This window comes from Lonchura striata, chromosome 9 (assembly GCF_050655825.1).
Source record: "Lonchura striata isolate lonStrDom1 chromosome 9, ASM5065582v1, whole genome shotgun sequence".
NCBI classification, from domain to species: Eukaryota; Metazoa; Chordata; class Aves; order Passeriformes; family Estrildidae; genus Lonchura; species Lonchura striata.
Window position 1 is genome coordinate 2063746 of NC_140711.1, and position 23433 is coordinate 2087178.

Consider the following 23433-nt stretch of genomic DNA (forward strand, 5'->3'; position numbering starts at 1 on the left):
CCTGAGCCGGGAACGGGAGAGGCGCTGCGGGCAGCCTCAGCCGGGGATGGGAGAGGCGCTGCGGGCAGCCTCAGCCGGGGATGGGGCCGGCGCTGCGGGCAGCCTGAGCCGGGGACGGGGCCGGCGCTGCGGGCAGCCTCTCGCCGCCGCCGAGCGCTCCGGGCCGTGCCCCACACGGCACTCTGCGCGGCCCTGAGGGGACGCGGTCTGGGCATCGCAGTACGGAAAAACGCATTCGGCGGTTCGGGAGTGTCCAAAGCAGTCCCGATGGAGGCGGGATGGATGCCGTCAGAGTGCCTCAGGACACTTGGTCTGCTCGGCCTGCAGCAGACACAGCAATCGCCAGCATCCTCCGGAGGGGAAGCGAGGGGCCAGCAGTGATCTCTGCTCTTGGTGACAGCGACAGTACCTGAGGGGACGGCAGAGAGCCGGGTCAGGAGAGGCTGAGGCTGAAAATCAGGAAAAACTCGTTCTCACGGAGGCTGGACACCCAACAGGCTCCGCAGGGCGGGGCACAGCACCAAGCCTGGCAGGGTTCAGAAGGTGCCGGTAAACGCTCTCAGACACACGGGGTGCCGCTCGGGGTGCGGAGTGAGGGCCCGAGCTGGGGTCCCCGGTCCCAGGGGTGCTGTCCCACGCTGTGTCCCCGCGGCCGCCAGCCAGCCCCGCGCCGACTACAACTCCCACCCTGCCCCGCGCCGCGGGGCCTGGCGCCGCCGACTACACGTCCCGGCATGCCACGGGAGCGCCCGCTCTCGCGAGCCTGCGGGGCGGCGCTGTGGCGAGAGCGGAGCCCGGAAGCTCCACGTCGGTGATCGGGGCCGGAGCGGGGCCGGGGCCGGAGCGGGGACGGCGGGCGGCTGCTCGGCACAGCGGGGCCATGGTGAGCGGCAGGCAGGGCCCGGGGCCGCCTCGGTGACCATCCGAGCCGGCCCCGGCGAGGCAGCGCGACCCCGCGCTGGGCGGACCGAGCGCATGGGGGGGCCGGGCCGGGCCCGGGCAGCAGCAGCAGCAGCAGCAGCAGCAGCAGCTGTGTGGTGCTGCCCGTGGTGTTCTCAGCCCAGCGAGCGGCTGTCCCGCTGTCCCGGGCTCGGGGTGCGTGTCGCATCTCGGGGCACTTCCCGGCCCTCGGGAGCTGCGGGTCCCAGCGGTTCCCGGGATAAGCGCGGTGCCAAGTGTAGCCGTGCCTGCCTTCCTGCTGTTTGCAGCAGGAGAGGTGAACCCAAATTCATCTTCACATCCCATGTCACAGCTGTGGTACAGGTGCTACCTGACAATCAGGTGGTTCTTTTTCCTTGCAGAGTGTGACATAGATAACTGCAGGTTTTATTAATATGTGCAGTGTTCTTTGGTCAGTCATTATCCACTGAGTTCTGTGAGATAAAAGCAGCATTAAATAATCTCCAGTGAGTGTCTTAAGGAATCCACAATGCCTCAAATATATTAGAAAATTACTTTGCTAGACTTAATGCATTTCAAATACTCTGGCTGTACATTGCCAGTGATTAAAGTGGAAGGTCAGACCCAATTTTGTAAGAGAAAGACTTAAACTTTTTCCTGATGTCAGTTTCTACAAGACAGCGTTCCATTCTAAAACATAATTTTTGAATTGTGAATGGAAGTAAATTTATAATGGGCAAATGTTGTTGTGCTCTATTGTGGTAGTGACTTTTCTTCCTGGTTTGTCAGGTGAAGTAGCAGGAAGATTTATTTTCTAATATTTGTATTAGAAGCAAGTTCTTTTTGCTTTGCTTTCATAGTTCAGGAATACCAGGAGGATGTGCAGTGCATTTTTTTTTTTTTTTCACTCTGCTGGTGATACTTCTGCAGTATGAAGAAATTCTGAATGTTACAGAATTAAATTAAGCAGAGCAACTGCCATTGGTGGGGATATAACCCACAAAAACAGATACACAGATAGAGAGAAAAGAGTAGTAGCCATCTGTCTGCAGGGACAGCGGGATTGAATCCTTTTTTTCTCAGAGTGAACTGCAGCTCTCCTTTTCCTTTTTTTGAGCTGGTTTGCTGTGAAATCACCTGGTCCTCCCAATTGTTTCCCCCAGCCTCTGCGACTGGACATCAAGCGGAAGCTGACGGCCCGCTCTGACCGCGTGAAGAGCGTGGACCTGCATCCCACGGAGCCATGGATGCTGGCCAGCCTCTACAACGGCAGTGTCTGTGTTTGGAACCACGAGACACAGGTGAGGGCTCTAGCTGGGCCTTGTTGGGAAATGTGCGTAACTGGCAGATGTTATCAGGTGCTGGAAAACTGAATTTGTACAGGATATTCAGTCACTGCTGCTACCCGACTGTGCTCCCTCTGGCTGAGTACAGGAATCACTGTATCAGCAGACAAGGAAGTGATATAGTGGGCACTGTTAAGAAAATAGAAAGAGCTCATTTCAAAGTCGTGATTTTCTCCAGTGCTATAAACTGTAACTGTTTTTATTTTCAGACTCTGGTGAAGAATTTTGAAGTGTGTGACCTGCCTGTGAGAGCTGCCAAGTTCGTGGCAAGGAAGAACTGGGTTGTTACTGGAGCTGTAAGCTGTTTCCTCTTGTGATTTCGTATTCAGCTGTACTTTGTCTGATCAATTTTCATCCCATTATTTTCTGCAGATACAATTTTGTAGAGAAGAAGGGAATACAGTTTCCCAGAAGTTTTCTCCTTTAAGGAAGCTTAGAAGCTTAAATTTTCATTTCAAAAGAGAGCAACCTGCTAAGGTGACTGACTTTGCAGGTAATGCCAGGTAGATGGAGTTCAGCTTTTACTGCCATCTGGAACGTACTCAACACAGAGTTCTGACTCAGTATCATATGTGCTACTTTAACTCAGATTAAAATATTGATAGTTGTAGGTAAAATGAATTTGAAATTGCCTTCTACTTTTTTTCTTGGTTATATTAAAAATAATTTTTTAGATTTGCTCACCATTAGAAAAAAAGTCTGCTTTTATTCCATGAATGTACCTTGGAAGGAATAGTTGTATTCTGACCTTGGTAACACATTTTTCTTTATGGAGTCAGTATTTTTTGGCTAAATTAAGGTAATGCCTAAGTATTTTTGTCTCAACATTAATTTCCTAGTCTTCTGCCCTGTACCAAGCATAAAAATGTATCTTCATTTCATTACCATAGGCTGCTATGACTCAGTGACTTGTAAAAATGAAAATTTGGTTGAAGTTTTTTCCATTTCATAAATGACTCGAAACAGCAGTGTGTAATTTATAGCCTTCTGAATCCACGTATAATTTGTATCATTGGCAAGAAAAATTCCTAAATATTTTGTTATCTTTAATGGTGGAATGTCTTTTCCTAGCTCCCCGGCATTGCATGGAAGGTGGGTTGCACAAGAGATTTCTTTTCATGTGGCTCTTTCTGCCTTTTCCAGGATGACATGCAGATCAGAGTTTTTAATTACAACACCCTGGAAAGAGTTCACATGTTCGAGGCCCATTCCGACTACATCCGGTGCATTGCAGTGCACCCCACGCAGCCCTTCATCCTCACGAGCAGTGGTGAGTCCTGTGGGATCTTTGCATGTTCAGCTCTTCTCAGGCTCCTGTTTCCTGTGGAGTGAGGGCTTGCAGGTCTTCTTGGGAAGACTCAGGAGTCCTTGAGGAAGAAGCCAATATGACAGTTGTGATTTTGTTGTTTCTTGCTAGATGCATTCATGTTTTTTTAATGGAATATCAGCTGCACTTAAAATTTAAAATATAATGGCTTATGTTCTTGTCAGAGAAGAGCAAAGAGCCTTCTCTCTTATTATCTCCCAGAGGAGACATTTGTATATGTGCTAATTAGCATGGCAAACTCTCAAATAACAGTTCAGGTTGTGTTTTTAAAAAAATTTCATTGTGGCTTGGAGTAAGATTTTAGCTGGGAATCTGACTTGAAAGCAACAGACAGCTTTCATCTCCCTGTGGTCCTTCTGCAAGGACTGATAATCCTATAGATGCAAATAGATTATTAGCAGTGCCTCCTGTCCATACTGTACCATGAAATTCTGGACGATTATGCACTTTGAGGAGGTTGTTATCACCCACTGAAGCTTGCTGTTTTGTTGTTTGTGGTTTTTTCCAGATGACATGCTGATCAAACTCTGGGACTGGGACAAGAAATGGTCTTGTTCTCAGGTGTTTGAAGGACACACCCATTACGTCATGCAGATTGTCATAAACCCAAAAGACAATAACCAGTTTGCCAGTGCTTCTTTGGATAGGACAATTAAGGTAGAGAAACTATATTTATGTTTTTTTAGTCATTGAGTTTATCAGTGTACACAAACCAACAATCCTGTATGGATGATAGGTCAGTATTCTTAAAAGCAGGTGCAGTAAATAGAATTTTGACTGAAAAGTTCAGTAAATATACCAGATTATCTGTTGCCTCTAACAATTGAAAATTAGTTCTTTAAACTCTTTTAAGTACTGTATTTCCATTTGGACTGCACAGAAAAATGGAGAGGAGTAATAGTTTTATTTTCAATGAGTAATTTATGAGTATTGAAACTGTATAGCGGATAAATACTTTAACTGTGCACTAAAAAGTAAAAAACAACCCTGGTAAAGGTGTCCTTGGATGTGTGTTCATGGAATTGTTTCCAGAGATGCCTTCAGCCTTCTCATGGTCTCATCTGCTGTGCAGCTGTTACTAAATATCTGTGACTACAGATTTGCAGCCACTGAGCAGTAATACCTCTTCAGATTTCCTGTACATTCTCAGTATATTTGCTGTAAAAAGCCAGCACTGATTTCATATGGCCACAGATGTTGAGATCAGATGCACATAAATGTTGATTTGATGTGATAAACATGAGAAGATACTAGTATATCTACACTTGCTTCATTTTGATTCCTCATTTAACATGAGCTTTGATATTTAGTGTAACTGGAAAAATTAAAATTCAGGACACGGAGAAAACTCATGTATAATAGCAAGTAGTTACTAGCTATTTTTATAAACACATAGTGCTTCTTAAAAACAGTGCTTTATATGGTTTCATATCCTTAAAGTTTAAAGCAACTAATTTCAATGTTTAGAGGTATGAGCACAGCATGGGCAATTCAGCATGTTATTTGTGTTTATTGGGGGAAGGACTGCTGAGCAGTTGTTGAGGTTTTTCACCTAAGAAAACAACTGTGTCTTTGGAATTCTGTGTTCCTTCTCTTTGGACTTGAGAAGTACTTCTGGATACCTGTTGTGTGTGCCAAGGATGACCTAGACACAGCAGGTTGCTGGGTACAGGTGGTTGTGTTTTACTGGTCAGGTGTGGCAGCTTGGATCATCCTCTCCCAATTTCACCTTGGAAGGCCATGAGAAAGGAGTGAACTGCATTGACTACTACAGTGGTGGGGACAAGCCATACCTCATTTCTGGGGCAGATGACCGTCTGGTGAAGATCTGGGACTACCAGGTGTGTGCTCAGCTCTTCAGAAGTCTTTGTGCAGGCAGACACCTTTGGTATAAAGTTTCTCTTGTTAGATTTTTTTCTTGTGACAAATTGATTCCTTGCCTTTTAGGCCTCATGTTTGTGGATTAAGCTGTTCCTCCTCTATGTTCAAGTGTAAATATTGCTCATGTATCAACTCTTTCCATCCTTCCACCTCTCTTTTTTTTTCCTTCATTCTTTATAGCTTTCTGTTTCATCCCGTACACATTGGCACAGTACCATGTGTGGCACACACACCCATGCAGTTCTTCTACCCCCAAACAGGGCAGGAGTGATGAGGTGCTCTGTTTGAATGCTCCTCAGGAAAGAGAGATCTAATCCAGGGATTCACTTCTGTTGCTGGAGCCTAGTGTTCCTAAGTTCTTCCCGTCTATGGGTCTGAATGGCCAGAAGGGCAAGACAGAAGTTGTTAGGTGGTACTTTCTGGTCACTAAAACTTACTGCCCTGGTTGAAGCTGGCACTGTTTAATTTAAGTATTCAATGCAGTCATGAGTAGTACACAAGAGTGCTTGAGATTTTGCCACCATATGCAGCTGGAGACACTATACATGCTCCAGTGTAAGTTACCTCAAGCATGTCTCACAAGTGTATGAATGAACATTCTTACCAAAGACCTAAATTAGATGTATTTTCACCTGTGATGCAATGGTTGGTTATGACTTTTTTTTTGCAGTGAACTCAGCTGTCTATCATGCTTTAATGTGTTGTGCTATGCAGCTCTGAGAAAGCATATTTTCTAGCCATAAACACACCTGAACATAGAGGAAAACCCTTCTGTCAAGGGAAATATTTTCTTCTGGGCAGGAGGTACAGCTCAATGCAATCAGCTTTTAATAGCTTAGTGCTGTTGTTTGAATGCCTTCCAAATGTTAGAAATCTATAGAATTTTCAGATCAATTTGGGAGAGTTTTTTTATTTTTTTAAGAAATAAGGGTTAAAATGGGACATTGTGTTCTGTTTCTTTCAGAATAAAACTTGTGTTCAGACGCTGGAGGGCCACGCTCAGAACGTGTCGTGTGTTAGCTTCCATCCGGAGCTGCCCATCATCATCACTGGCTCTGAAGATGGTAATTTTGGGTTTTCTGGTGTAGAAAGGACAGGAAAAGAACTGAGGGGAGAGCTCTTGTGGTGGTGTGGCTCACCCCTGCTGCCGTCCCACAGAGATGAAAGGATCCATCCCTGTGTTTTTCCCCAGGCACAGTGCGGATCTGGCACTCCAGCACTTACCGCCTGGAGAGCACCCTGAACTACGGCATGGAGAGGGTGTGGTGTGTGGCCAGCCTGAGGGGCTCCAACAATGTGGCTTTGGGCTATGATGAAGGCAGCATCATTGTTAAGGTACAGTTAATGGTTGGAAGTGAGAAATTGTGATTCATCGCTGTCCTGTGTGCACAACAACAGGTTTCTGATTCTGGGACAATACGTAAAATACTGACATTTTGGCATTTTAGATGGCATTTTTTGATAGAGATTGGCTATTTCACTTGCTATTTTCTACTGAAAAGAAAAGCAACAATGTATTTTTTCCATAGTCTCACTTCTTTCTTACTTACTTTCTAGCTTGGTCGTGAAGAACCTGCCATGTCCATGGATGCAAATGGAAAAATTATTTGGGCTAAACATTCCGAAGTCCAACAGGCTAACTTGAAAGCGATGGGAGATGCTGAAATCAAAGATGGAGAGAGGTTGCCACTGGCTGTGAAGGATATGGGCAGCTGTGAAATCTATCCTCAGACAATCCAGCACAACCCTAATGGACGGTAACACATTCCTTCATCACTTCTCTTGAACTGGTTGGGTTTCTTTTGTTAGCAGGTTCAAATAAAAGGGATGCAGGGTCCAAGAGGTGCTCAGTGGAGACCCAGAAGGAGCATGACTCAGGAAGGAAATGGAGATCCTTGACATTTTAGGCATATATAAAGCTCATGCTTTGTGTTTCAGTGATAATCTTGGGCATGGGAGCCTTTACAGATAATCTGCCTTCTTGCTGCTGCCTGCTGACCTGGACACAGATACCTGACAAGTGCCTCTCTCTCCTGCCCCAGGTTCGTGGTGGTGTGTGGTGATGGTGAATACATCATCTATACAGCCATGGCTCTGAGGAACAAGAGCTTTGGTTCTGCACAGGAGTTTGTGTGGGCACATGACTCTTCAGAGTAAGTCTTGGAAGTTTTTTCCTTTGTATTACATATGCTGCTGCTAATTTAGTTTTTAGGCCATGTAGACCCAAAACAAAAAAATGAATTTTCAGTAATTCTCCTGCTTGAAAAGTTTGGACTTTTAGCACTCTGCTGGTTTTAGAAGATAACTCAAATGCAGTTGTTTTATAGCAGCTTTTGGTTTAGTAATTTTCAACTTCGGAAACTAAGTATTTGTTTTGTTTATTTAAAATTTAATCTCTATTTAGGTATGCAATCAGGGAGAGCAACAGTGTTGTAAAGATATTTAAAAATTTCAAAGAGAAGAAGTCCTTCAAGCCTGATTTTGGAGCCGAAGGTAAGTACTTTAAAAACAGATATGCTGGTGTGGTTTTTGCACAATGTGGATTTCTTCCACCTTTATTTTCTTGCAGGCATCTATGGTGGCTTTCTGTTGGGAGTCAGATCTGTCAATGGCCTGGCATTCTATGACTGGGAGAATACAGAGCTGATTCGCAGGATTGAAATCCAGCCCAAACATGTGAGTTTCTGCATGGCACTGAAGATACTACCTGTTTGGGTTTACTGATTTATATTTTCTTTATTAAACTGGTTTTCTTGCATGAAGCAAAGCTGGCAATAATAAACTAATAATTTGAGTTTATCTCAGTCATGAAGCAGAAAGGGCAGAAAAATTCCTGGATGTGTTGGCTTCTCAGTCCTAAAGCTTCTAGAGTTGTTGTGTTTTACCCTTAATTCCCACATAATCCTTCTTAGCCCGGGGTGTGTAATACTGCCACTGTTGATTCTGCTGTCACAGATTTTCTGGTCTGACTCGGGTGAGCTTGTGTGCATTGCTACAGAAGAGTCATTCTTCATTCTCAAGTACCTGTCAGAAAAAGTGGCAGCAGCCCAAGAAACACATGAAGGGGTCACTGAAGATGGAATTGAAGATGCCTTTGAGGTACCTTTTATTTAAAAAGTGGAATGAGATTAGAGATGGTAGAAGCAAGAGAGTGTGGCAAGCTTAGTCCTTAACACAGTCAAATTTAAGTGTTAGTTTCCAGACCATTTTTAATATCACACATTGTGCACCTGCCTAAGAACATATAATAATTTTTATGGGATTCATGAGGAGTGTATTCCTGTCTGAAACCCAGCATAATAAACCTTGATGCCTGCATTTCTCTTCATCGGTTCACTATTGTCAGAGAGTTATACGGATTTTTTTAAAAACACACTTTTGGGTCATTGCTTAATTTCTTTTTCTAAAATTTTAAAGTTTTGAAATGTTATTTAAGTTTGAGAAGTGAAAAGAAAACCTCATGTGGTGAATCAAAATTTCAGAAGGAAAGTTACCTTTGATTGTCTTGCTTAATGCTTAGTTTGGAGCTTGTTTCCTAGATTTATAATTGGCTTAGTTGGGAATTAGGGTAGCATGCAAGTAAAAAGAAATTATCATTTATGTACTTCCAATCTGTATCTAAATATATTTGCAACTTGCCCAACTATTTAAGTATACAATGTGGAATTATATTTTAAATTACAGTAGTCTTTCTGCTACCTAGAAGTACCTTTTTATGCATCTAATTACCCAAAATTTGCTTTGCAGGTTCTTGGTGAGATCCAGGAGATTGTGAAAACAGGTCTGTGGGTCGGTGACTGCTTTATTTACACCAGTTCTGTGAACAGACTCAACTACTACGTTGGAGGAGAGATTGTCACCATTGCCCACCTGGACAGGTGAGTTGCTGCTTCACTTAAAAGTGTTCAAGGTTCTCTCAGTGAAAGGGGTTCAAGGTGAACCCTGGCAGCTGCTGCTGTGCCCTGCTTTAGCACCAGAGGTGGGAACAAGTGGGACAGCAGTGCAGTTCTGAGGGATGAACAGTGCTCTGTGAAAGAGTGCATCCAGGAAAAGCAGAGTGTTGATGGGAGTATCCTTGCTACCATAAGAACTACTGGAATGGTTTTTTAAAGACTGTTTGTGCGGATCTGTTGAAGTGGAGTGCTCTTTGTTTTGTTTCAGAACAATGTATCTCCTGGGGTACATCCCCAAGGACAACAGGCTGTATTTGGGCGATAAAGAGCTGAACATTGTTAGTTACTCCCTGCTGGTCTCAGTGCTTGAATATCAAACCGCTGTGATGAGGAGAGATTTCGGCATGGCTGACAAAGTTCTTCCCACAATCCCAAAAGAACAGAGAACCAGGGTCGCACATTTTCTTGAAAAACAGGCAAGAAAACTATTTCTTAGTTATTCTTAATTGAGTTTGGTAAGCAAAACCCAGTGATATTATCTGTGAACATTAACTCGTTAATTATCCTGCTTGTTTGAGAACACTGTAACCTTCTGTTCAGAGTGCTTTTGTTAAAGTATTTAGGATTATGTTTGACCTGACAAGTCTCAGCTTCACTGTCAGATTTTTGTTTTAGGGCTTCAAACAACAAGCTCTTGCAGTATCTACAGATCCAGAGCATCGTTTTGAACTTGCTCTTCAACTTGGAGAATTAAAAATAGCCTATCAGCTTGCAGTGGAAGCAGAGGTAACAATACAAATTTGGGTGATTCATCCTGGATTCTGAGTATTAGCAGGTGTCTGAGAGGCCCTTTAAGAAAAGTCAGTGGTATGTGGAGATACAACTCCCTAAACAAAACTGAAATGCCTCCAATTCCTTTGATGAAGTTCTTCTGCCCATAATTCAAAGGAATCTAAGCTGTGGGATGGGGACAAAGAATAGTGTCTGCTCAGAAAGCTGCAGGAACTCCTGGAAAATATGAAACTTGAGTCCAGAACCAAGCCTTAATCTCCAGGACTTAACAGGGAGAGGAGGAAAGATAGGGCTGAAGCCTTCAGACCTTTTTTCTAGCCTTGGCAAACTTAGACTGCTGCACTAAAAAACCGATTTGTTCCCATCATTCTTATGCAGAGAGTCAATCTCATTGTTCCTAAGCAAGTTATTTAGAAGGAATGTTAACTCAGTTAACCTTTCAGTATTGAGGGTTAACTTGGGAGTTTTAAGAGATTGTTATAGGTAAATTTCCAGAGTTTTGCCTGCCTCCCCCCTCCATGTTTACTGAGAAGCTGTTTATTTTATGTAAGGTAGGGAGGGATCTCTTAACACTCACTGTGTCATGCTGGGAAGCTGCAATAATCACAGTACCTCAGTGGGAAGACAGATGTAGTCATGGGATACAGCACCTTCACAAGTCAACTTACATTTTCATACTGAGTGCTCTGAAAACCTTTAAATGCTGTTCAGAAATGTGAGTGGTTTGGTTTTTTCTTTCCCTCCCCCCTTTTTGTACAATCAGTCAGAACAGAAGTGGAAGCAGCTTGCAGAGCTTGCCATCAGTAAATGCCAGTTTGGCTTAGCCCAGGAGTGTCTCCACCATGCCCAAGACTACGGAGGGCTGCTGCTCCTTGCCACAGCTTCAGGGAATGCCAGCATGGTGAACAAGTTGGCCGAAGGTGCAGAAAAAGATGGCAAGAATAATGTGGCATTTATGAGCTACTTCCTGCAGGGAAAGTAAGTAGCAAATGAGCTTCTGATTGTTCTGTTCTTCTTTCTCAAGTGCTGAGACCCTTGGGTTCTTCAAGTGGTTAACTTCAGCTAACTGAAAACTTCATGGAGAAAGATGGGCATAGGACCTTCTCAGAAATGCTCATTCTATGATGGCTACTAGATTTAAAATCTGAAATGAAAGCACCTTAAATTAATGGAATAGAATAAACACCTTTCTAATACAAGAACTTACCTTTATTAAGTTTACTGGTCCAAATCACATTTTGAAATATTTTTAGGCTTGATTCCTGTTTGGAGCTCCTGATCAAAACTGGGCGTCTCCCTGAAGCTGCTTTCCTTGCACGGACGTATTTGCCGAGCCAGGTTTCAAGGTAATTTCTAAGCATGTGCAGAGCATGAGCTGTGTTGTCTGAATGAGCTGTCTGTAACAAATCTGGTTTACGTCTCCAGGGTTGTTAAACTCTGGCGGGAGAACCTCTCTAAAGTCAATCAAAAGGCTGCCGAGTCCCTTGCTGATCCTACAGAATATGAAAATCTTTTCCCTGGATTAAAGGAAGCTTTTGTTGCTGAAGAGTACGTTAAGCAAAGTCTTGCTGACTTGAGACCAGCCAGGGAATATCCCCTTGTCACTGTAAGTAGAACGTTTTATTGTCTCTAGAAAAGTAAAATTTGGTGCTGTGTAAAATCACCTCTAAGCAACTCAGTGCAACACTTAAATGTGTCTGGTTTTGGTTTTTTTTTTAACTTTTAGCCAAATGAAGAAAGAAACTTACTTGAAGAAGCAAAAGGATTCGAGCCCTCTGGAATAATGACATCTCAGGTCAGTGATGAATCTAAAGTAGAATTTTGCTATCTTACAGTAACATCTATCCTGGAGAATATTTCACTGGTAATGGACAAAATGTTGCTTTTATTACCTTGACTGTAAGTGCTGCAGTTGGCTTCATGTTCTTTTGCTTCAGATTTTTTTTAATCTACATCTGTACCTTGACTGTGAAATTATTTGTGTGCTTCCTCACCTTGGGTAACCCTGTGTAGAGTGAGTAGTTCTAGAGTCTTTCAGTTGAATTAATCCTACAGAAAAGTAACTCCAGTTGCATTTACAAATACTGCCTTGATTGCAGCTGATTTTCTAAAAGCTCAGTAGCTGGAAATGTAAACTCTTGCCTATTACAGCAATGACAAATGCTCTGTGTTCTTTGCTGGTGTGCTCCATGGTTATGGAATAACACTGCTCAGTAACTAACTGACCAGGAATCCTACTCAGGTACTTGAACATAGGTTCTAATCAATGTCTGAAGTAATGAACTAATTTTTTTACTACCTCAGTAGTCCAATTCTTATGCAGAAAATAGGACAAGTATAAGGTATAAGCATACAGATTGAAACAAACACTTAAAGCTTTCCAGAGCCTTAGAAGATGACAACTTCTAATTTTGCTCAAGTCAAATACACTACAGTGTATGTGAAAATCATAATGCAAGGGTTTCTTAAAGGCAGTGATGCTGGCACAACTCTTTAGAGGCTATAAATACCTAAAATCAAAACTGCGCTGGAAACTGAAGGAGAAACAGAAAAGCTACAACTCTCCATTGTCTGTATGTTTTTCCTCATAGGATATGCACTATAAAACATAGTTTTGGACATCCCTGACAGAGCAGAGAGGTTAGGTTACTTTCAAGCCTCTGTAGTGACTCTGCCACTTGTGCATCATAGGAAATACTATTAAAGCAAAATCAAACATTGTCTGGACTACCTATGGAAACAAAAGGAAAGAACTAAGAACTAGCATGCGTAGAAGCTGACAAGACCTCAGTTTATCTTTGCATTCAGCTCATGATTGCACAGAAGCCATAAGCCCCATTTTCCTCTTACAGCTGAGGCTGAATATGGGACGTTTTGTAGGAGACAGATTCATTCTATAATTAAATACAGTAAATTGAATAGTACCATTGCTTCAGTAAGATACTGACTGATGAATTATCTTAATATAAAACTTGTGCACAAGTGAAGCAAGAAGAAAGTGTTAAACCATTATAGGATTTGGAACACAAAGCCCAACAACTACTAAAATCTGCTGTCAGTCTCAACTTAGTCTCTCCTGCTGAAGATGTTGAAAATCACTAACAACACTTCAGTATTTAAAATGAACTGTTAATTTCTGAAGCTTCTCATTTTATCAGTTCCATCATCAACTGCATCAAATATACTGGGGCAGGAAATAATGGAGTGAGGACTAGAATCTTTTCTGACAGAGAAGATATGGCTCAAGAGTAACTAAGGGAAGCTGAAAGAGAACCACTGGGCAAGGGGTAGTAGAGATCTGCTGTTGTTTACCTCCTTTTGTTGAAAGAAAACTAAAGGAATTTCTTTGCCATTAGAAAAAGGCTGAAGAACCAGTTCCCTCTCCTAAACAGGAAGTGATGAAGACAGTTGTGCAGAATTCTGATAACCTGCCAGCAAGAGATCAAAAGGTACCCAGTTTTATGAGGGGAAATACAAGCTCTCACAATTCATTTTATAGTAAAGACTTCAATGGGTGTGATTTAACCAAGCTACTGCACACATGACTCTGGCAGTGCCAGAGCAGTGTTCAGAGCCCTGCACACAGTAACAGACCAGTTCAGCAGGTGGGGGTGACAAGGGGTGTTCAAACCTAGCTGCTCACAGCATGGTAAAGAGCTGCACTGGTGGAAGAGGCTTCCTCATCGAGCAGGCAGCTGCTCTCCAGCCTCCTTTAGCACTTGTGTTCCTCATGAGGCCTTGGCTGTGGTTTGCAGTGTGCAGACCCATCTATCCCATAAGGTGCATCACATGTAACCACAGTGGTATCTCCCTCATCTAGTCTTTTCTCTCCTTAGACACTGCTGGACCTGGAAGATGACTTAGACAACTTGGATCTGGAGGATATTGATACCACAGATATCAATCTGGATGAAGAGATCTTAGATGAGTGAACATCCTTTTATAGATGACCAAAACAGGAAATAATTTGGTCAAAACACAGAGGAATGAAGTTCTGTGGACTGCTTGCTCCAAGTTACTTTGATTTTTGTATCACAAGTGGGCCATGTACATGTAGAAGGAAGCATACAGCTAACAATTGTACAAAGAGAATCAGTTTCCAGTATGTTGAAATTCAAGATGTAAGCCTCCTCCAGAACATACTACAAAATGTTTTCATTTATCAAGTGATTCAATAAATCCTTTTAAACGTTCTGCTCCTCAGTCCTCCAATTAGTAGTAATATTTACTAAAAATAGTAAAATTCTTAAGACTAACCCAGCTTCCATAGTGTATATTCCAAATCTGTGAAAGAGGAGCACAGTAGCTGAAAAATAGTATTTTAACCTGACTATTCTCAGCACCTACACTGAGGTATGTGATTGTGTTTTCACTGTGCTGCCATCTAGCACTGGTAACCATCAGTATCAGCTCAGTTACTCTTTCAGACACTACTTCAGCTAAAAGCTCCAGCAGAGCAGTGATACAGCTTAAGGGTTAGAAGTGGTGTTTGTTACACCCTTTCCTAAACGAAGCAGTCCAGACCCTGCACTTACCTCAGTAACTTAAATTAACTGTGGGCAATTCCTTAGATTTAAGATGCAACAATAAAAAAAAAATTGAACTTAGGGTACCATGTCAGCAAAAATAAGTCATGATGGCTGCTCTAAGTTCACTTACAGAACTTTTCAAAATGAACTGCTCTACTGATTCATACGTATTTCAGTAAAGAAAAATACATTCTATAGCAGTCATTTTCAAGTATTTATTGTGGAAAGGTGTACAGAAAATGCTTATAAACAGACTTAAAACTTCTGATGAGCTGATGTTTACTTCATGAAGCTGAAGAAGTAGCCATTGCTTCTTCATAAGCCTGCAGGGCCAGCTGAATATAACCTTCTCTCTGGGATTCAGTTTTCACAAATACCTGCAGCCATGGCAGGAGAGAGGTTAATGAAAGAGCAGAGTCATCATGCCAGTGGCAGATCAGCCACCCACAACTGAAATCCTGGTGCAGCTGTACATAGGGAGTTTAAAAACCCCAGTGTGGCACGTACAAGAGTTCTGGTTAAGTATCTGCTTCCTAAGGTAAAGAGATATTTAACTACTAATAGGGTTCTGCTTGAAAAGCTGTCTTCTGCAGGTTACGCAGCTGAAAGCAGAAAAGCTTACCTTGATCAGATCAACTCCTTGAAGTTTCTGTTCCTTAGCTGCCTTTGCCGACTGACATTCAGGGTGAAGCATATGATATAGTGTAATTAAACTTGTAGCATCATCCAGCCTAAACAAATAAAGACTCATTTTAGCAATTCCTTTCTCTTCAGAATATTTATAGAGAGTGTATTTGTAATGTACTTTGCATAGCACAGGCTCTCAAGCTGCTGGTTCCACTGAGTATCCAGTCCCTGGAATACACAGGCAAATACCTACATATATCCCTGCTGAAGCCTGCTGGCCTGTTCAGCAGTAATACAGCTGACATCCTTCTGAAAATACAATTAATTACTAATAATGAATATTTAGTGGAGTTTTCTAACACTGACTGTGATGACCAGTATGTTTTACAGAAGCAGCATGAGAAATCCTGTGACACTGAGCTCTCAGCTTGAAGTTTGTGGCAGAAAAAGACATTCCAAATGCTGCTTGTTTAAATTGGCCAGATACACGAGTTCTCCCTTTACCAATCTGATTCTAAGCCAGGAACCTTCCTGAGTTCTCCATATGCTCAGGTTTAAAAGCAAGATCTGACCATCTGTTTCAAGTTTCTAACTGAAACAGCAGGAAATAAATGCCATTATCACTGCAACTTGGACTTCTGACTGTACAAATTTCTCCCAGCTCTAGTGACATTTTGAACTTCAGGGAACTTTGAATAACTTTAGCACCATGTTTTATAGAAATTCATCTATTTAAAATGAAACCTTATCTACATGTTCCTAAGCTACTCAGGAATTGCTCAAAAACCTAGAGTGTATCAATTCTATAAGCCAAAACTGAGCTCAGTATGGAAATGCCAGACTTTAAGATCAGAAGTACTCAGAGCTGGAAGTGTTCTGACAATTACATGGGAAACAAAAATAAACACCAAAAGACTACAGAAAGCTAATTTCTGCAGAAACCTATATATACCCTACAACTTCATGGACTATTACTGCTCCTGTACAGCTAACAGTAGCTACACAGCTAACTGTTAGTTACAGCAGGCCTAAAATGTCATGCAAGTGAGAACTATCCTACATCTGCCAGAAATACTTATTTTATTGTTGAAAGGCAGTACTTTTTCTAAGGCAAGGCAGGATTCCCAAGTGCCAGGCTGTACTTACAGGTCTCTGTTGATCATGTCTATGAGTAGGCCATCTGCCTTCTTCCTGCCGAGCAGGTACCACACCATGCCCCCAAAGTGCCTGGTTGAGCGCAGCAGGTCGTACTTGCCGTTTTTCTCGATGTCCTCATAGGTGCGGTGGTGAACCTGCGCACATACGTGCTTGTTTGCAGAACTGGAGCCTGGTGACAGCTTTCCCCCTGTACCTCTCAGTTTTTAATCCTTTTCATTTCCCTAAGGTGCAGGGGTAAGCCACATGCTGAACCATATGCCTGTTATAATTCAGGGTAACACCGGGCTAGCCGAGTCCTTGGTACTTAGGATTTAGCTTCCTTTTACCATAAGGATGTCTATGCCTCTCTCCTGAACTTTTGCGGAGACAGGGACATAAGCTCTGGTCCTTCTCTGCACTGTGGTCAAGCTGCAGCTATCCTTTCAGGAGAAAAATTAACTAGAGCAAGGAGCTGTGAAATTTAGGAAAACAGGTTACTTGAAAAATTGCCTAATATAAGTAACAACTTCTCAACTCACTGAGAACATTACAGTTTAAAGAGAAGTAAACATTTTAAAAGCAAGTGTAGACTAACATTCACCAGCAGCTGTAGCTACTAATTTTATTCTGCTGGAACTGTATTTTTGTAGCTGCTTTTTATCAAAAAATAATACTTTGTGCACAGTGCTCTTTCTCAAAACGCACTTTGTCAGCTCCCTAGCTGTTCCTACTAGTTCCTAAGCCAGCAGTCAGTGTGACTTCAGCAGCAAAACTCTGCTCAGAGCCCCTGACAAATGTTACCATCAATTCTGCTTTGCTACCAAAAGTACCTGAATAAAGACTATTTTTGTAGGCTGGCAAAAATTACTTGTGCAAAATCCTCTTCTACTGTTCTGCATAAAAATAAACCCCAAAACTCATCACAAGATAATCTATATGGGAAAATTAGAGCACATACGACCAACACCTTTGTTCCCCAGATGAATATGTTTACAAAATAAACCCTACAATTCTCCACTAGGATTTTTTTTTTTTTTGCTAGAAAAATAGAAAGTGAACTCACTCTGATATAGTCAGGCGAATCTGGCTCAAACTGAGCAATGCACATGTTCAGGACATCTTCGTGACGGTCTTGCTGAAATACAGTCTGAAACAGCAGTTTGCATTCAGGGGTAGATTATGTAATCACACCATCCCAACATCCCAAAATCAAAACAGCAGCCACAACTCTGTTCTGGGCAGCATTTACAATGAGTAACCCCTTCATCAAAAGACAAAATGGACAGAGGTACAGCAATTGACTTGACGACATTAATAAAATGTTTCTTGGTTTTTGATTCTGAAACACCAGTTCACATTTCCAGATTAAATGTACAATTGTTTCTAGTATGACACAGTATTACACCTACCTAGGATTTACCTGGCCCTGACCTGGAACTTTATTTCAAGTATTTCAACCAAGTTACAATGAAAGGCAATTTTCAAAACAGAATTCAAGCCACTCTACACATACATGCAGAATGGATTATTCAGAGTTACTCTGCCCAGAGAGCAGAGTTTCACAATCAGACTGCAATGAAGTAAAAGTGCTCAGTTTCAAAGCCAAGAAGAGCTTACCCCAAGGTTCTCATCCTTGAATAATGCTGGGGGAATCACCCTGCGCCCTTCCTTTGGGAAGAATATCTGGATCATCCTGTCTCGTTCCTCCCAGGTGGCTTTGCGTAACACCCCATTTGGTTCTCTAACTACAATGAAACGTTCCTGCAAATGAGGTAAAAACAAAACATTGTCTAAAGCCTTCTCCCTTCATAGCCAGAACCATCCTAAAAAACTCCTCATTTGTCTAAGTCCTTCTACTCCTAAAGTCACCCTAATAACACCAGTTTCTACCTGACTGTTGCCATGTGCCAGATTGATCATTTCTGCCTTACTACCTGCTGAATAAGTGTTGTTTTTGCACCTCAGTTTTGCTGTCTGACAACTGTGCATGTGCCAACGTTGAAAGCCATGGCTCTGGGAAGTTTAGAGGCAACATGACCCATACCCAGACAGGAAGTTAGCCTGATTTTATCATTTAATAACTCATACAAAAATTAGGAATGCAAGTGTCATTCACTTTTGTACCTTTTTTCCAGAGGTTGGCTAGAATAAAGTAAGAGTAAGTGCAAGGCAAAAAATACAACAAATTAAACAATATACTCAGATCTGTTTAGAAGCATAACTGCTTTAGGGTGGCAAATGGGAAAGTTTGCTGGACAGGAAAGTTTTCAGTATGGTTGTTGGGGGTTGGGTTTTTCTTGTTACTTGTGGAACTTCTTCCCATTGAGTTGCTAAGAAGCACTGATGGCTGGGTGCTCTGGTTTTTGGGAGTGTTCTTTGAGGGGGGGAGGGGGGAACAGAGATACCACGAGAATAGAGGCAGGTAAATGACAGCGCTGGGGAGTTGGGGACTCTCTCTCTCTCTCTCTCTCTTTGCCATCAGAGGAGGACGGCCCGGCTGTCACTTACTGTGGGGACAATTCACCAGCACCGCTGGAGCTCAGCCCTGAGGGACCGATCACCGTCTGCTCGTGTGCCCCGGGACCCCTGAACCCTGTGTGCCCCGGCAATCCCCCGTGTGCCCCGGGAATCCCCCGTGTGCCCGGCAATCCCCCGTGTGCCCGGCAATCCCCCGTGTGCCCGGCAATCCCCCGTGTGCCCCGGGAATCCCCCGTGTGCCCCGGCAATCCCCCGTGTGCCCCGGCAATCCCCCTGCCCTGCCCGGCAATCCCCCGTGTGCCCCGGCAATCCCCCGTGTGCCCCGGGACCCCTGAACCCTGTGTGCCCCGGCAATCCCCCGTGTGCCCCGGCAATCCCCCTGCCCTGCCCGGCAATCCCCCGTGTGCCCGGCAATCCCCCGTGTGCCCCGGCAATCCCCCGTGTGCCCCGGCAATCCCCCTGCCCTGCCCGGCAATCCCCCGTGTGCCCGGCAATCCCGAGCCCCGTCTCTCCCTGCCCTGCCCGGAGCCGGGCCGCCGCTGCTCCGTCCCCGCTGTTTCTTTGCTCCTGCTCTGAGCTTCTCCACGCCCCAGTCCCGCAGTTCCAGCTACCGCCGGGAAACCCCTGGTACATCTCACCCCCCAGCCCGGGATTTTGCTCATTCCTGCCGCTGTGACGGTAACTGCACCAAAGGGGGAGGTGCCTGCAGTCGAGAAGACTGTTACCGGGTCCCCGGTCCTGTTGGTTGTTAGTGCTGTAGTTACTGGGTTTTGTTTGCCTTGTTATACATCCTAGTAAAGAACTGTTATTCCTATTCCCATGTATTTGCCTAAGCGCTCCTTAATTTCAAAATTATAATTATTCGGAGGGAGGGGGTTCACATTCTGCATTCCAGGGATGCTTTCTGCCTTCCCTAGCAGACACCTGTCTTTCAAACCAAGGCAATGGTGCATCAGGAGGATAAACAGCAGTTTCCTGGAGAAAGCTCTCAGAGTAATAAATGGAAGACTGGCCAGTTCATTTCAGAGGATCATCACTATATGCACATTTGAACCATGAAGGGTTCCTGGAATCAGAACTTGGTTAAGAATTTTTCTGGCCTCTTATTACTGGTACTTAAAGACAATTGAGATGTTTAATTACACAAAGGAAAATTTATCCTTATACTCCCCAATTCCATTAGACAACTATTTCTTCACAGCTTTCCTGGGAACTCATTCATCATTTCTACAGCTTTCCATCAGATCTTTGCAAGTGTGGAGTAGCTCCATCTTACAAAGGAATCCAATCCTACAAAGAGCTTCTAGGAGCATGGAAGAACTCGGTAGTCCTAGCATATCACATCCACTGCTTATAAAATAATTAACTACTCACCATACAGCTTTCCCATGTCTGCTTTTGAGTAGCAGAATGTAATTTATGATTATCAGTTAGAAGCAGGTATTTAGAAACACATTTTTCTCTACTGCCTTGTAGCAGACTGAACTTTCAACTCCTCAGCCCTTTGCAAACTGACGCATCTACATTTGCATTAAAGCTTATTTTGAGAACAAAAATACTGTTGATCACGTTACTTACACGATGTGGAATGGAGTAACTTAAATCTGTAAACACATATTTTGCAGTTTCAGTTCCTTCAAGGACTTTGTCTTCTGCTAAGACATCATCAATTGGCTCTCGTTCATTCAAAACAGGGGGCATGATTAGTTTTGTTTTAGCTTCCTCAATGGCTTTTCTTGTGGCCTTGCAGGGGAAAAAAAAGTAGTTTAATTTTACAATTAAAACTATCATCCTATTGGAAAGATAATATACAATTTGGGGACAAGTATTTTCATTTAGAAGCTTGGTTTTCTTCTTCTGCATTTGACAAAAAATGAGACACCAATTCTACCTCTAGGTAGGTGAATTTCATGAAAACAATTTACCACTACTAAAACCTGGACAAAATGTTGGCAGAAGTTACAAAACTACAACAGGCAAACACCAAGTTTATTTTAGGTGTTTTTCCATGGTAAATTTCCCCCAAAATACAAACCACAACCAACAGTTTGTATATAGGTTTAATTGTGGCTACAGCAGAACTGGCTTAAATAAGGCCCTTTGTCATCCTGAATTATGTCAGACCAGAGGGGAGAGGGGAAATAAGTTGTCAAAGAATTCCCAGGGCTATAACTTAAGTATCATATGAAGGTATTTGATAGAGTTAGGAAGCATTAACAGCTTAATAAAGAGAAACTATCACCAAAAAAATATAAGTTTTCCTCCCATATTCCATCCAAATCGCACAAAACTGGACAAACCAAAATATTGCAAGTGAAGAAACACTGATTTACACTGATTTAGGGAATAATCCGAAACAAAGTAAAGAAACCGTAATGTTTTCAAACGCAGCAGTAAGGAAGGCAGAAATATGGGCTATTACAGGCATTTTGTTAAAATCAACACTTACTTCCGAAGGAAGCAGAGCAGCCTACCTCTTCCAGCTGAGCTTCGGTCATCAGCTTGTAGTGGGGCGGCTTGAGGCCCTTTTTCACAGGCCGGAACACCTTGTGCAGGTCGAGTCCCGTCATTTTGTAAAGCAGCGTCTGAACCGCTTCATCCGTGAAGGCGGGCTTGGGCTGGGCGGTCTTTCCCGCTGCGGGAGAGGGCGCACGCCGTTACCGGGCTGAGGAGGTACCACGGTCACCCCTGGCCTCACGGCTCCTCCCGCCCCGCATCCCTCCCCCCGCGCTCCGCAGCCGCCCAACACCGCGCGGCACGGCTGGGCCCCGAGGCCGGGCCGGCCGGCAGCGCGCCGGGGGTGCCCCCGGTCCCCTCGCGTACCGCCCGCAGCCGCGGCCAGCGCCCGCCGCGCGGGGAGCGCCCGCAGCCGCGCGGGGAGCGCCCGCAGCGCCCGCGCCCCCAGCGCCGCCATCTTCGCTCCGCCCCTGCCCGCCCCGCGGCGCGCCGGGAAACGGAGTCACGGCGGGCCGGCCCAATGGAAACGGAGCCGCGGAGTCACGGCGGGCCGGCCCAATGGAAACGGAGTCACGGCGGGCCGGCCCAATGGAAACGGAGCCGCGGAGTCACGGCGGGACAGCCGGCCCGACGGAAACGGAGCCGCGGAGTCACGGCGGGCCGGCCCAATGGAAACGGAGCCGCGGAGTCACGGCGGGACGGCCCAATGGAAACGGAGCCGCGGAGTCACGGCGGGACAGCCGGCCCGACGGAAACGGAGCCGCGGAGTCACGGCGGGCCGGCCCAATGGAAACGGAGCCACGGAGTCACGGCGGGCCGGCCCAATGGAAACGGAGCCGCGGCGGGCTGGGCCGAGAGTCGCCTCGTGTGCCGGGAGTGGCATCCTGTACCTGAAAGCTTTGTCCAAGTGCTTCTTGAACTCAGACAGCCTTGGCGCTGTGGCCACTGCCCTGCAGAGCCTGTTCCAGTGCCTGGCCGCTCTGTGTGAAAAACCTTTTCGTGCTATCCATCCTAAACCTCCCCTGACACAGCTTCAGGCCGTTCTCTCGGGTGCTGTCACTGGTCGCCAGAGAGCAGAGATCAGTGCCTGCCCCTCATGCGGAAGCTGTAGATGGCTACGAGGTCTCCCCGGAGTCTCCTGCCGGCGCGGGGCCGCGCGGTCCCGAGGCACAGCGCGGGGGCCGCTGCCGGCGCTTTGCGCTCCTGACGCGCTGCGGAGCGCCTGCCGGAGCGCGTGTGCCGGCTCCCGCGGCCGCGGGCGCGGCGCTGCGGCTGCCCCCTCAGCGGGGAGCGGCGTGGAGCCACCGTGCGGGACTAAAGCGCTGTACCCGCGGGTCCGGAGCGCTGCGGGCGGCCGTGGGCGCGCTGCCCGCTGTGAGGGGCACCCCCGCCCCGCGGCCGGGCAGGCTGCCCCGGAGGGAGGAACATTAAACATTAAATCCCACCCGGCCCCGTCTGCGCCGTGCCCGGGGCCGCCTGCCCCGCGCGGGGCACCGGCCTCGTCAGCCCGACCTTGGCCCCACTGCCGTGGGTGGGGAGCAGCTGCTGCCCTCGTGTTCAGGGAGCTGTAACGCTTTTGTGAATAAAGGAAAACACATAATTGCACTTAACCATAAGACCAAAATTAGCGTTATACTCAATAATTATGACATCGGCTCTGAAGTCTGTGAAGAAGGGATACTGACTTCTTATAACTGGGCCTGTTTCAGGGGGCTGTAAATTTATTATGACTTGAAGTTTATTTATTCTAGCCGGTCTGTATACCTTCCATTGTGAATTTCGCTCTTACAGACTGTGCTTAGGGAGGCCTGAAACTGAATTTGATCTTGAAGACCTCTTCCAGTCTTGATTAATCTATTATTCTCTTAGCAGCAGGCAGGCAAGTCTGTGTCCAAGAGCCCGGAAAGCCTCAAGTTCTGGAATATCAAAGCCACCCATCAGTGCAAGCTGGCTCCTGCCTTCCCATTGAAACAGGGAAGATTTCATCTCCAGGAGGAGCAACACAAGCAATGTGCTTGTGTTCTGTAGATCTCCAACTGTTTTAAACTTTAGAGGGTTGTTCATTG

At 44.9% G+C, this 23433-nt stretch overlaps 2 protein-coding genes across 3 annotated transcripts; one reads left to right on the forward strand and one right to left on the reverse strand.

Annotated features, from left to right (window-relative positions):
* Positions 1-278: 278 nt before the first annotated feature.
* Positions 279-15427, forward strand: COPB2 (coat protein complex I subunit beta 2). The gene is made up of 23 exons (XM_021555745.4): positions 279-405; positions 624-883; positions 2064-2201; positions 2456-2542; positions 3390-3516; positions 4082-4230; positions 5268-5414; positions 6419-6518; positions 6647-6789; positions 7012-7211; positions 7497-7607; positions 7859-7947; positions 8024-8130; positions 8410-8553; positions 9202-9332; positions 9616-9823; positions 10023-10133; positions 10903-11117; positions 11393-11485; positions 11565-11745; positions 11866-11934; positions 13496-13588; positions 13976-15427. The coding sequence occupies exons 1-23, from the start codon at positions 279-281 to the stop codon at positions 14069-14071; spliced, it is 3126 nt and encodes a 1041-aa protein (XP_021411420.4). The 3' UTR covers positions 14072-15427.
* Positions 14870-22396, reverse strand: MRPS22 (mitochondrial ribosomal protein S22). 2 transcript variants are annotated; one of them, XM_021555748.4, is made up of 8 exons: positions 22258-22396; positions 21385-21545; positions 20489-20653; positions 18050-18193; positions 17496-17579; positions 16442-16587; positions 15291-15399; positions 14870-15045 (listed from the first exon to the last, which is right to left on the reverse strand). In XM_021555748.4, the coding sequence occupies exons 2-8, from the start codon at positions 21478-21480 to the stop codon at positions 14953-14955; spliced, it is 837 nt and encodes a 278-aa protein (XP_021411423.1). In that variant the 5' UTR covers positions 21481-21545; positions 22258-22396; the 3' UTR covers positions 14870-14952. The 2 variants fall into 2 exon arrangements, with proteins under 2 accessions (XP_021411423.1, XP_021411422.3); XM_021555747.4 differs by lacking the exon at positions 22258-22396 and adding an exon at positions 21734-21883.
* Between the last annotated feature and the right edge of the window lie 1037 nt (positions 22397-23433).